At 47.0% G+C, this 14741-nt stretch overlaps 1 protein-coding gene and 1 pseudogene across 1 annotated transcript; both read right to left on the bottom strand.

Annotated features, from left to right (window-relative positions):
* Window positions 1–3140: 3140 nt before the first annotated feature.
* LOC4336271 (uncharacterized) lies at window positions 3141–3815 on the bottom strand. Its single transcript, XM_015779645.3, has one exon. It carries the CDS (start codon window positions 3737–3739, stop codon window positions 3251–3253), a length of 489 nt encoding a protein of 162 aa, XP_015635131.1. The 5' UTR covers window positions 3740–3815; the 3' UTR covers window positions 3141–3250.
* A 7233-nt stretch (window positions 3816–11048) lies between these two features.
* LOC4336270 (BIIDXI-like protein At5g11420) lies at window positions 11049–13738 on the bottom strand (annotated as a pseudogene).
* Between the last annotated feature and the right edge of the window lie 1003 nt (window positions 13739–14741).

Below are 14741 nucleotides of genomic sequence, written 5' to 3'. Positions count from 1 at the left end.
CTGAATCTTTAGCTCACTTTGGCAGGATCTTCGCGTCATTGATTCGGTCGGGGCTTTTTTACCCTCGATGTTGGACTGCTCTACTTGCTGCCCCGAAAGAGCAGGTGCCAGAAAGAAAGGGAAAAAATTATGGTAAAAACTTTACTCTAAACTAATCGTTGGGGGTATAGTTGTATACTTTAACCTTCTCACTTTTTCAGTCATACTTTAAACCTCGAACTACCAGTAGTACTTTGTCGAGTAATCGGGTATGAATTAAACCTCGAATTGGACATATCAAACGCAAAATTTTCAAAAAGCTAATACTGACGGAGTCACCCACCTACCTTGATGGGCATGAATTTCGAGTGTCGCACTGGTTTCCATTTGTTCCCGATATGTACGTGTGTGAGTGTGTGATGGTGCCGTTTCATAGCACCAAGATGGATTAGGTAGACCTGCACGGCTGCACCTAACTTAAGCCGCTTCCACCCGTCTAATTGGCCCGATGGGCGATCATGTGCGCGATTAATCATGCATGCACTCGTGTTGGCTATTGCGTACTGAAAATTACTGTCACTCAATCGCGTCATTGTCTCTCCACCAACTAGCACGGTCGTATCACTTTGATCGCTCCGAAGAGGGAAATGCTTACGCCAAATTAATGGTGACAAATTACACCGATCCGACATTTTTTTTTCTTCACAAAAGGTTTTCATGGACGAGTGTCCTCCTTGCGTAGGCCACCATCATGCATGCGCGAGCCCGATTGGTCGCCACATTCAACGAGCAGGCCATCATACTGCCACGGAAAGCACAAAGATGAAATCGTAAAGTGAAAGGCTTTGGAGCATACTGTTGCAGCTCGACTCCACCATTCCATTTCCCGTTTCATCGAGCGGTTTGTCTCTCCTTCTCTGAACCTGCATCTTTGATTCCTTGTGATCTTTCCGTGAACGAGTTTAACGTCACTTCCCCTAAAATATAGGAGCCAGTGTAGTTCATGGAGGAGATGCAGCATGCTACTTTCACTGGCCACGTCATCTGGTCGTCACTAGTTATTCCATTACGTATCTAAAAAAATCTGGTCATCACTAGTTGATTGTACTACGTAAGAAGAGCACAGCATACGCAAAAAAGAAGAGGGTTCTCCATTTTTCTCGTTGTGATCAGTTGATGGACATTCTCGCAGATATTACTGATCGTACAGCCACGGTGCCAGTGTGGCACTCGCACAGCACATGAGAAAGATGGTAGAACAATCCTAATTAAAATGCAGTGCCATGAATGATAGTCTCGTGTTACTTGGCAGAGAAAATCAATGCCGTTAGTCAAACGATATGAATTCTGAATTAGCTGGCACACTCCCGAAGTTGACACCTCAATAATTCTCTTCTCTAACCAAGGATGCAGCAATCATATATCACAGGAAACGTTTGGTAATAAAGTGGGAAAGCTACATTACGGGACAGTGTTTGCGTCCACACCCGTTCTCATCCATCCGTCCAGATGGACTGGAATTCTTGAACTGAAGATAAAAGCTAAAGAAAAGCCTGGAAGATGATAGCCAACAGAGCACAGAACACATCCACCAGGGTGAGCAAAAGAAGATCACCGCCAGAACTGCGACGGAAAAGGCCAAGCGAAGAGCATTTCGTTGCCTTTTCAGTTTTTCACGTTGCCTGCCTCGCTTACCTCGGGGGCTACCTGAAGATTCTTAGTTCTTACCATTTCAACCGTGCACTGCTCGTGGAGGCCACACGCGCCCACTATGCCACGCCCACCGCAGTTACTGCCCGTATCAGGAAGAGAGCTTAGAGAGGCCCTGAAATTTTGGATATTCTGCAGCTGAAGCTTGATGAAGGGAACAAATGTACACCTGTGGAATACATGGAGTATCGAATTCGTGAGGCGGCGACAGAGCATGGCAGAATCGGCAGCAATTAGCAACAGCACAGCACAACATCGAAAGATGGCTAGCCGATTATTCTTCTGTCCAAACCCGTGAAACATTCAATGATAGTAGTCGGAAGCATCTGCCACTAACAGATAAAAGCGTGAGGAAATTGCGTTCGCAAGCGCTAGCATATCTGCCGAGGACGACTAATTAAATCACCGGAGGATGGAGAGGAGGCTCTGCCTGATGGCCTTAACCATGTGCCGCCGCGGTGGCGTCAGACGACCGGAGGAGGGAGACCCCAACGCCAACGTACGCTGCCTGGCTGCCTCTGTGTGCGCGATGAGTTGGGAGACGTTGCGTTACGACGGCCATGTGACGGCGCGGCCCCCCGCCCGCGCGCGCACCAACCGCGCTACGCTACAGCGGAATCGCTGGAGGTAGGGATATTCTCCAACTCGGCCTGCCTTGTCTCGGCGCGCGTACGTGCGTGAGGGCAAGGCAGGCAACTCCAGATCATCCCATCTGTGGCGGTATAATATTACGATGCGATATGCCTTCCTTACCTCATTTGGTTTGGGCAGGCGCGGGCGCGGCGCGTACCATGATAGGGATAGATAATGTACATGCGGACAGGTACAGGAAAGCCCAGACAAAGCTCTCGTCTCGTCCAGGTGTTAGTGTGTTACAACAGGGTAATGGACCGGACGAATGGCGTAACAGGGAGAAGGCTCGGTGCGTGTTGCCTTTGCCTGCCCGCTAACTGTAACTGTGTGGGTTAATGTTTCAGGTGATCTCTGCAGTGTGTTGCACATGGTGATTTGGTGAAAACGAAGTTGCCAAACAAATCAGATTGGTTTTCTAAGACTCGGGCATTTCATTATCCCAAAAAAGGAAAAATGACCCGTGCATATTAGCACTTGCAAAGAGCCGAAGAGAGGATAGGCCGCTAGGCCCATCGGACTAAGAATGTCTCTGCTTCAGACGGCCCATATAGGGATCCACATTACACTGGTCTGCAGAATTCAGAGTTCAGATTTGCTGCTTGGTATAGAAACGAGAAATGCATTAAGATTTAAGATGCTGTCTTGCCGAATACCGAATCTAATTGCTGAATTCACTGGGGAAATGCCTATGCAGGATGTTACGTGACAGCATCAATTCTGCAGTGGCATATTGCTGATTCAATTTCATCCGTCACCGATTACAGTCCGTTTTGATGAGGTTTTCCATCGATGAAAGCATCAGGATCAAGAACAACCAATTCAACCGTATTAAAATTTTCTGATAGGGATATTTGCTACTACGAAGGAACTGACATTCCAGGTAAAATCACATGGTACAAATGGTAGTTTTACAGGCTGTGGGATAAACCTAGCCCAAGCTGAGGTAAACAGCAGCCGCAACGCCGGCGGTGTAGATGGCGACCAACCTCCCTACCACCCCGGCCCCGGCGCGGGTCGCGAGGCCAACACCGACGAGCCCGGCGGCGCCTGCCGGGGCGCGGACGAGAGCCGCCTGGGCCGCGCCGGCGAGCACGGCCTCCCTGAACAGCTCGGCGGCGAACTCCCTGAACTGGCCCCTCGAGAGCACCGCCGCGTCCTCGAGCCCCGCGGCGCGCAGCGCGGAGTCGACGCGGGCGCGCGGCGGCGGCGAGGGCACCCAGCGGCGGACGAGCGGGAGGGAGCCCCGGAGCGACGAGTGGAGGTGCGCGGACGCGTCGGCGAGCTGGTAGGGGCGGACGCCGGCGAAGGCGTACTGGGCGTCGGCGAGGCAGCGGCCGAAGGCGTCGTCGCAAGCGGCGGCGAACGCCGGCGCGCCCCGGAGCGCGGCGTCCACGCGCTTGGAGGGGTTGAGGCCCATGTCGGAGTGGGTGAGCGGCGACGGCTGATCGAGTCGCTGTTTTGGATGGGGGTAGATTGGGTTTCAGTGCTGGTGTGATTTTTCTTCCTCTTTTACCCACATATGATATGATTTCACTGAGGAACACTTTGTTTTAGTTACCTTAATTTATCGTCGATTCTAAAAACTCATTTCTGAACCGAAATACTATATGTAGCATATTCTCTAACTCACAATACTATATCAAGTTTGGTTACTCGGCAGTATAGTGACCGGTTTTGACAGATGTGGTAAGTGGAACTCACGTGAGCTCCACATGCCAGTGGCTAAGGGGTTGTTTAGTTCCCAAAACAAAAACTTTTCACCCATTACATCGAATGTTTGGACACATGTATAGAGTATTAAATGTGGAAAAAAAACCAATTACACAGTTTGTGTGTAAATTGCGAGACAAATCTTTTAAGCCTAACTGCACCATGATTTGACAATGTGGTACTACAGTAAATATTTGCTAATAACAGATTAATTAGGCTTAATAATTTCATCTCGTAGTTTTCTAGCGGAATATATATTTTTTTTTGTTATTAGACAACGTTTAATACTTCAAATGTGTGTCCATATATCTGATGTGACACCCAAAACAAAAATTTTTGCTAACTAAACGAGGCCTAACTTTTCTTCATACTCTTCCTCTCCTTCTTCCCTCCATTCACGCTGCCCTCTCCTCCGGTTTTGCTCCCTACTCCCCGCTCATCACCACCTCCTCCCACCCTACCACCACCGACCCTCCCACGGCATCGGGAAACGACACTGTCGTGTTCCTCGGTTGCACCAAGTTGTTGCCCTTCGAGCTTGCGGTGTAGGACCACCTCTCGATGCCTGTTTCATGGTTATAGGTGGGGCCCGTCCCATGCGCCTGGTGTCGATCATTGTGGAGGTGGATCTGTAAAATTTCAACTCGTGGGACCTATCAGAGTGGCACTAGGGAGTGGTACTTATTCAATCCCTCCCCACCCCGGACCGCAAGCACACCAACAAATCATGCCCCAACCGACAAAGCCCGTCGCACCGCAAAGGCACACGCTTGGCATCAAGAAGGCGCTTGTGCTTGTGTTCTACGCCTGTGATGGGTCAAGACCGATTGGATTATGTGAGTACCAGCTCGCCAACATTGGCCGCGCCATCGCGGGCACCAAGAAGAGGTCTCTCAGGGTAAGCCTCAATTCACTATTTTAAAAGTTAAATTATTCTTGCTTCGATCAAAGATTATTCGATAAAGGCGATCTACAATTGAATCACATTCTGATATGATTTTGCATGAATTGATCATGCAGTTGGATGATTGGGTACTGTGCCGGCTATACAACTAGAAGAACAAGGGAGGTGAAGGAGGAGGCGTCGGACATGATGTCCTCACAACCGCACTCACACACCCACTTATGGGGAGAAAAGCGCACGCCGGGGTTGGAGATCGTGCACAACAACCCCTTCCCAGAAGAGGGAGAGGGAGAGGAGGGATAAGAGTTGTTCGCTAATATGTGGGGCTCACGTGGGTGTTGTGAGTTGGAGGATAGGTTATACGAAGTACTGTGTTATTTATGTTTAGGGATGACTTTTAGACTCAGCGACAAATTGAGAAACCTAAAGTGAACTCTTTTGACTGATGGCGTCCTGTATTCGTAGGGCTCGGCTTAGCAAACGGCCCATATTGGCATGTTTGCGAAGTGCAAACCCATTGTCATGGTTTGGTTTGGGCTCCTCTAGTTATGCATTGGCCCGGCCGGAGAGCTGGCTGCTTCACACTCGCTACAGAGGACCGTTTTTACTTTGAAAGGGCACAGAGACAGAAGGCCGTTTTTGCATGACATTTACCACATAAATGATTGATCGATAATGTAGCATTTTCTCAGCCTTAAATATTAGTAATGTACTCCCTCCGTTCCATTTTAAATACAATCATAAATTTTTATATCTAACTTTTAATAAAACATGAATAATACTTAACTCATGACTTATGTTTTTTAATTTTTTTAAAAGCTTTTAAAATAAGACGGACATTAAAGTTAGACGCTGAAAATTATGGCTGGACTTTAAAATGGGACGGTGGGAGTATTACACTCATCATGTAAAACTATATTCCATTTGAATTGAACGGTGCCAGCTCTTCTCGGGGAGCTAGTCGACCCGTACTCTTGTTTCCTACCGGTGGCAGGCAGGTAGAACAACGCTAACTGTTTACAGTACCTTCATCTTTTTCTTTAGCTTCACCATGTTCCTTTCGACCGATCACCGACCGGCATGTAGCTGATATAGAAATGCGTATGGTCAATGCTTTTCGCGATCTAAAGCGTTCGATACACTACACACCTATAGGCGTGTACAGTGTACTGCCGTGTAGTAGGCCAGTTAATTCTGGTACTCAGGCTAGCTCTGAGCTCCCACTCGCATATGGCGTTGCGGCAAGACGTGCGAGATTGCGGGCTCTTGTGCTTGCCGCTGCCCGTCAAAACCACAAGCACCCACGACGGTGGGCGTTGGGGAGGGTAAACAAATCCGCTCCATCGATCAAGCGTCCGGGCGAAACTTCCATCACCGCCTAAATTTCCGAGAGCTCTGATTAACGCAGGTACGCAACTCGATTAATTGTGGCCTAGCTTGTTTAGACGTTGTACCACTGTCGCGAAGTTCAGGAGTAGGTTATGCATTTGTTTTATACTGGTTAGATGGGTAAACTAGTAATTAGGTGAACAGATGATGATTCTAATTAAGTGAATCATTTTTAGTGATACTAGCTAGTCGAATGTATCTTGCCTATGAGTGTGGTTCCAGGAGCTCTGTCTAAAGTTCAAATGTATATCTAGTTATTCATGGGTATTGTAGCCTATGTATAGTTTCCTTTTTCAAGTATTTTACAGCTGATCAACGGTTCAACAACTCTTTAAGATAAAAGAAGATAACTATGGGCCAGTTTGGTTAATTTGGTGCCCTGCCTAAATCTCGGTAGTGCAAAATTTTATGGAACTTTTGGCATTACTAAATTTATTGCTACGTAAGAGATGGTGTTGGCAAAAAATGATACCAATCGAAACATCAAGAAATGCTATTGAAAATTACCAATTAATTAGGACACAATGTGATACCAAACTAAATTAGCATTACATGGTTACATCTCTGGTTTCTCTGCATCATGGATACACACAAAAGCATACATAGAGTAAGGTTATAACAATAATCAAATAAAGCTCATGGCGGACAAACTCCTGCATGAGAAGAATAATAAACTAAAAATTAATAGCTTTGCTGTAACAATGAATTTATTTATGCAAGACTATCAGGAAGGTTCAAATTAAGATCCATAAGAAAATACCTTAAGATATCTAAATGTTACACTAACCTAGCTCAAGATACTTAATAAAGATATTAAATTTTATATAAAAATATACTATTTTTCAGTAACTTCTCAAAGATGACAAAACTATCCTTAAATTAAACATTGTAACCACATTAATGTGTTTAAGCAGGATTTTTGCACGATTTTGGGATCTGTTTCGAGGTTCCATTTCTTGATCGTACGTGTTGATAGGATGCGCCACGCATGGTGGTTTGTACAATACTTATGAGAAAAAAAGATCATTATTACATACGGGTCTGCTTAATTATACTAAGAATTTATCATCAACAGTTTGAAACTATGCATGCTCTTGGATCTGTCATGTGAACTTCGTTGAACATCATGCATGAGTAGGGATGGCAATTGTGCCCGTTTGTCCGTTTATCCGTGGATAAAAACCCTATTAGAGTTGGGTTTGTTCTCCATTTTATAACCATGGGTATCTTATTGGGTCAAAAACTATGCCTGATGGGTAAATGGACATGGGTATGGGTAATCATTAACCATGCCCGCTTTGCCCGTTTACCCGTAAAATCTAACTTACATGTAGGTTAAGATCAAAATCCACTAGAATACATAGGCCACGTTCTTTGTTTTCTACGGTTTTCTTTTTATTTCCCTTATTATTTCTCTCCCCCTTACTCTATCGCCGCCAGAGAAGAGACACCACACCGAGGCGGAGAATATTTGATGTTTTAAGTTCAATTCGAACTTAGAAGCTTGTAGACTTTTTGTTCCACTACTTTTGTTGTGGCGGGTAAACGGGCATGCCCGCGGGCACAAGGCGCCCGCGGGCGATGGGCATGGACAACCATCCTTACCCGTCATGTAGTAATGGGTATATCCACGGGCACAAATAATCTTATAGGCACGGGTATGGATAGGCACTACCCGTGCCCGTCGGACCCGATTGCCATCCCTATGCATGAGGCGACCGATCGTTGGTCTATAGTGCAAACTGTCCACTGTCCCACCCATGAGAAGGCGACCGATCGGCCTCGTTTTCCTACCGCAATTAAGGCAAACTCACTGATCAAAGATTCGTTGCATACAAGCAATTAAGCACGCTAGCTACTGACTAGCTAGCCAGGGGACCTTCTCTTCTAACCACACACATGACACACAACAGACAAACTAATTCTCTCTCGTACGTGCAGCTTAACGGTGAGAAATGGAGCCTATATATACGCGAGAAAGGTTAGCTACCCTGATCACGTACCAAATAACATACAGCTCGATCGATCGATCGAGTGGTAGTACACAAGCAGCTCACCTCTCGGCGATCGATCGATCGATGATCATGTCGTCCCAGAGAGACAAAATCCTCGCCGTTTTCTTGCTACTCGTGGCCCTATCATCCACTATCCTGCAGACAGCCGTCGAGGCGGCGCGGCGGCTGCCGGGCGAGCAGCACAGCGCGGCCCACGCGATGGCGACGTCGCTGCACGAGAGGGCGAGGTCTCTGCTCATGGCGTGGGTGGCACAGCTCACGGCGGGGCCGAGCCCGAGAGGCCCTGGCCACTAGACCAGATCTACAGACACGGCCAACAACTCATGCGTGCGTGCATGTACGTACGTAGGTGTGTGCACCAGCGTGGCAGTGTCGACGTCGCGCCGCATTGATGTATCCTTACGTACTCTAAGCTAGCTATGGCTGATTGTTGGGTACAGTGCTACGTACACTGTGCTGGGACAAATATGCATGAGTAGTTGTCTTCGCTTATAGCTTACTTAAAAATAATTCCGCCGCTTACACACGAGCGCATGCATGCATGATGTGTTGTTATACACGTATGCTCCTTCAATTCCTGTATTTGCTATATATATGTACACTGGTTTATGATACTCGTCCATTACATATGTGTGTTGGAATAACAACGGGAGAAATATAACATTAATGTACCTGGAACATTTCGGCTTAAATGAGTTTCCTATACGGTAACAGCTAGCGGACAATCTATGTACGCATGGATGTCAATATATGGGAAACGAAGAGCCAATAATTAATGTAGGTTTACCGTCAGAGAAATCATTCTGTATTTTTTTTTTACGAGGAGGATGCAATACCTCTTATTTTTAAGAGAAATTCCATTGCTAGAGTTGTTTGCATCCTTCTTCTCAAATTGATGAAAAAAAAGTAAATATCGGTCACGCTCTTGAATATATGAAATACTATTGTATCTATTCATGAGATAACTCAACCATCTTATTTACATGGAACACAATTTTTTTACTCAGGTTGCACACATTTTGCATAATAGACACATGGTACGTAATGTCAAGTGGTCCTTTTTCTATAGTTCAAGTAGTAATTTTAAAAACTAAAAAAAAGGTTTATTCCTTGGGCTGGGCTACATTACCATATCACTCCAAACCACCCGAAATCTGGTTGAAGGCTGAAATGTTAACAGTTTTAACAGTTAAAGATCGTAGAGGTGAGTGTGTGTGCGTGTATACAAATGTATGCACTTGTATTGTGTTTCCTAAAAAAACCTATAGTATGATTTATGGTTGTTTTCAGAAATTAGTATCTTGAAAGTTAAAGGCTGTAAGATATGCTTGAAAAATCATGTGTACCCTAATATTGTTGGTTTTGACTGAAGTTTTGAAATAGTACACATGGGTACATTGAAGGTTTTCTTTACCTCTCGAGAAGATATGCCATAATTTCTTGCATAATCATCCACATTAACTTCGTTAGGATGGAGTGATCCTTAATTTGTGAAGTTTCTATCACTTACTTTTGCTTGTGCCCGGAGGCCGGATCCAATGTACTCCACGAACCCCGAAATCTCCTAGTGCCATGGCGGCCCCTTGTGCTCCACTGGGACCTTTCTGGCCCATAGTAGAAGTTTCCGTTTGGTAGTAGGCCTATACATGTAAAGTAGGCCCGGCCCAGTTGTATAAAGCAATCAGGTGCCGCAATCGTGAACACAAACGAATTGTGAGTCGGACATGAGCTATTGCGCGCAAGACCAAGATGAAAACGTATTTGGCAAATCACGTACCACATGTTCGGACTACCTAGTTCTCGTCGTCAACAACATCAACAACCGGTCGAGCAGACGCGCCGACGACAAAGCACGAACAGCGCCATGAAAAGCGTGGCGCCCTTCGTCATGATCGCCGATGGACTCCCACGCCGACGAGAGCTCCCCAGCTTTGGCCGCGAGACCACGCCGACACTCGCGGGCCGGACGCCACGTACTAGAGGGACAGCACGCATCTTCGTCGATGCCCGTGGCACGCTGCAGACGCAGAGCGACCGCCTGCAGCCACGTGGAGCTTGGGTGGCACACGCTCTGTTCAACGCATTGGCACTACCAGTAGCAGGAGAGATTCCGACTCAGCCCGAGTTAGATCGAAGTTTTTCTTTAAACTTTTAACTTTTCCATCACATTAAAACTTTTCTACATACGTAAATTTTTAATTTTTTTATCACCTCGTGTAGTACGGCACGGCTGCAGACCTGCAGTGCTTTGCTATTGGTTATTTTCAACTTTTCGTCGATCGCACTGGCCGGCACGGCAGACCGTTGAAGGCATTTTTCAGATTTTTTATCCATTCAAATGTACTAACGTAGGAGTACTACTATCCTTCTGCCCCGGAGTCAAATATATCATTCATGCATCTAGAAAAGTCAAAACCTTCACAGCAGCAATATTATATGCCTACGGGTGTGTTTTGTTCACACCAAAATTAAAAGTTTGATTAAAATTAGAACGATATGACGAAAAAGTTAAAAGTTTATCTGTAGGAAAGTTTTGATGTGATGGAAAAGTTGAAAGTTTGAAGAAAAAATTGGGAACTAAACCAGGCCTACATCTCGCGTTTCTTCTTTCACATTGATCGGTATTCCCTCCGTTTCACAATGTAAGATTTTCTAGCATTGTCCATATTTATGTACATGTTAATAAATCTAGACAAATATGTGTATAGATTTATTAATATATATATATGCAATATTAGAAAGTCTTACATTACGAAACGAAAAAATAGTACTACAAGGAAGTGTCCATGATACAATACTTCCCACTTTTGGAAGAAAATCAACGTCTTGTGAGCTCGTGGCTCACAGGACAATCCAATTTGGGCTGAGGTGTTGCAAGATTGCAATCTAGGGTGTGTTTAGTTCACGCTAAAATTAAAAGTTTGGTTGAAATTAGAATGATGTGATGAAAAAGTTAGAAGTTTATGTGTGTAGGAAAGTTTTGATGTGATAAAATAGTTGAAAGTTTGAAGAAAAAGTTTGTAACTAACTTAGCCCTAGCTTGGGCTCGAATGCCGGCTTTTCCAGTTGAAGAGCACAAGGGTAGTTGTACTGGCATTGTCCATACGACTACTCCGGGTCTCCAGCATAGGCAGCTACTACCGTACTAACAAACCGTATCACTCCCTCCGTCCTAAAATAAGTGTAGTTTTGTATTATTTATGTTCAGATTTGATTGTTCGTCTTATTTAAAAAAAATTTATGATTAGTATTTTTATTGCTATTACATGATAAAACATGAATAGTACTTTATGTGTGACTAAATATTTTTAAATTTTTCATAAAATTTTTAAATAAGACGGACGGTCAAACGTTGGGCACGGATATCCACGGTTGCACTTATTTTGGGAGCCGAGGTAGTACGTTCTGGTGCAACACAGTGTGTGCAACTAGGCAACTACAGGTCAAGTACCGCCCGGCACACGACGAGGGATGCTACATCAACAACCGGCGAACCGTGTGCTTGTCCACACTGACGAGGGAGACGTCATCGACCACAGGACCGCACAGCGTGCCGTCCGACTTCATATGGTGGTTGGAGCTGTGGAACACCACGCGCGTCCGGTTGGCGACCGCCGCGAACACGAGCTCGGCGCGCTCGTGCCCGCCAGTGCCCCGCGACTCGTACGACACCTTCAGCGTCGCCCGCGCCGCGTACGCGTCCACGGCAAGGGACCCGATGCACCCGTTGCCGGCGTCCCCGACGGAGAACGACAGCGTGTACCGCCGCCCGGGCACGGTCGCCACCTCCTGCACCAGCGCGCACTCCCTCCCGGCCACCATCTCCACGGCGTGCGCGCCGCTCGGCACCGCGTGGCGCGCCGAGTCCACGTACTTGACGACCTTCGTGGTCGACATGACCATCCACCCGGGCAGCGGCGAGTGCACGTCCTCGTCCATCGGCGGCACCAGGACACCCCACGGCGTGTCGGCGAAGATGTACGGGCCCTCCTCGAAGTCCCCGTTCCTCAGCATTGTACCACCTGCCAGTTCAGTTGAATAGATTCTGAACTCGTCATAACGTGTTTTGCTTGCGACATGTCGAAAATTCTCTTGAGCAACGGATTAGCTTACGTACCCCTGGTGTGATGGGGAGGAGGAAGAGTCTTGATGGCGACGAGGTCGATGAGTGGGCCGCAGGCCGGGTCCTCCTCGACGCCGGGGTTGTGGATGGAGAGCCACACGGCGCTGTGTTCGGCCTTGAAGGCCCAGGAGTAGGAGTCCCAGCCGGTGCTGGTGTACACGGTCTGGATCGGGAGCACGCCGAACTCAAGCGTGACGGACACGTTCAGCTTCTCGGCCTGGGCGCAGGTGCGCGCGGCGCTGAATGTGACAGAGTAGTACATGTGACGGGTGACGCTGATCCGCTGCCGGATGGTTGCGTCGTTGCCCAGGCGCACGGCGTACGCGCCCTCCGGCACCGCCAGGATCATGTCCTGCTCCTTGTGCCCGGACCCGATGTACTCCACGAACCCAGAGATCTCCCAGTTCGGTTCAGCTGGGACTTGTCCGGCCCGTGCTCGAAGTTGCCGTTTGGTAGAAGGCCTGTACGCACAATATATGATCGAGCTGTCACAAAGTGAGAAATGATATTGAAAACAGAGGAAAGGGGTTCTCTGTTATAGGGAACTGAAAATTGAACTAGAAAAAGTCCGAACGCAAAGCAACTTTGCTGTATTATGTAGCTCGAAACAGAACTGAGCTTCGACATTACAGCGATTAAAGGGCAAAGCAGTGGTTTCTTAAGCAGTGAAGTAGTGAACTAATGAAGAACAGTATTACGCTGTACAGAGTTCAGAGTTCGGAGAGAATTAACGAGCCAGGTGTAACTACTTACTATGACTAAAAATGAAAGTGGTTCAGATCGCTGCAGATTGGCTTTGGCTGTTAGTTTCTAGAAATTCACTGTCATGATCAGCAGAAGATTTGAGCTTTGAATCCTCAATCCTCTCTGGTGTGCACCTGATCTATATATGCATTGTCAACCTTATCAAGTTCATTCATAAATTGCTATCTGATATTTAACTCAGGTGATAATACTGTAGATGCAGGAAGGATCAAAAGAGACATTCACACACCAAACAGATCTATTATACAACTAACTTTCGTTCAAAAAAAAAATGATTATACAACTAACTGCTGCATGTATATGCAGTTGTGAGGATCGATCTATGGATATAAGTCAACGGCAGGTTTCGCGTGGTACAAAACAATAGAAGGTTCGGCAACTGATTAACAAGCTGATAGTATTTGTTCACGAGTGCTCACCATCGGTGACAGAGAAGACCACCGGTGCAGCCACGCCAACGAGCACCACCACCACAAGAGCCAGGCAGCGCGTGCACTTCGCCAAGACCATGATCATGAGCTCTCGTCACACGGTCCAGCACTCGAACTTCGCTGGAGCTTGGTGCAAACAGACAAATCGAATCGGAGTAGGTCGTTTTACCGATTCGCGAGGGGCCAGTGCGCGAGCTCACATATATAAGAGCTGTTGCTTATTACAACTTGTGTGATCTGTGCAGGGAGGATGAGTCCGGGACGCCGCGAGACGCGCCGGCTGGATCGTACGGAAGGCATCACGGCAACTTGGGGACCATCTGCTACAGAAGATTCCTCTCCAGTTTGCACGCCGCCCAGCTCGGGGCCACGGCGTCGCCGCGCACAGCGGGTTGGGGGTTCGAGCTTGGGGCCTGGGGCACTGGGGCTGTGCCATGAGAGCAGGTACAATAGTAGGCTATAAGCCAGCTGTAACTATATATCGAGAAGAAAAAAGAAGAGAGAGAAGAAAGCGGGCTATAAATTTATAGCTGGCTGCAACACGAACTCCAACATGTTATGTGTGTGTGAGAGGTGTGACCGTATATTAATAGTGTAGTATATTTTTATAGTTAACTATTGTATGAATGAACTATTAGATTGGCTATAGATATTTTGGAGCAGTAGTTGGCTATACTATTCACCTTGCTCTGACAAAACGATGCGTCCCAGCCGAGATGGCGTGGATCTCTTCTCCGCACGCCTCGGCGCCTCGGCGAAGCTGCGACGAAGAGTACGGACTACGGCCGCTCGGCGCCGCGATTCCCACCGTCTCGTGTTGCGCAAAGTCTCCGCAGGCCTGTGTCGTGGGTGCCGGGTGCCGGCCGTTCTTTTTTCATCTTCCTTTTTAAAACTCACGGCCTGCCCTGTGCAGTCCCTGCGTCTCCCTAACGGAGGCAATTTGTCAACTTTGTTTTGTTCTGAGAGGAAATGCGAGTTGCAACTCCAAATAATTTTACAAACCCCCTCCCTTTTTTTAAACAAATTACAAACATGGACGCTCACAACGTACGTAAACTATCCCTATGAACACGTACAACATA

This window comes from Oryza sativa, chromosome 4 (assembly GCF_034140825.1).
Source record: "Oryza sativa Japonica Group chromosome 4, ASM3414082v1".
Lineage (NCBI taxonomy): Eukaryota > Viridiplantae > Streptophyta > Magnoliopsida > Poales > Poaceae > Oryza > Oryza sativa.
Note: the sequence above shows the minus strand (reverse complement) of the source record. Positions and strands in the feature narration are given on the sequence as shown.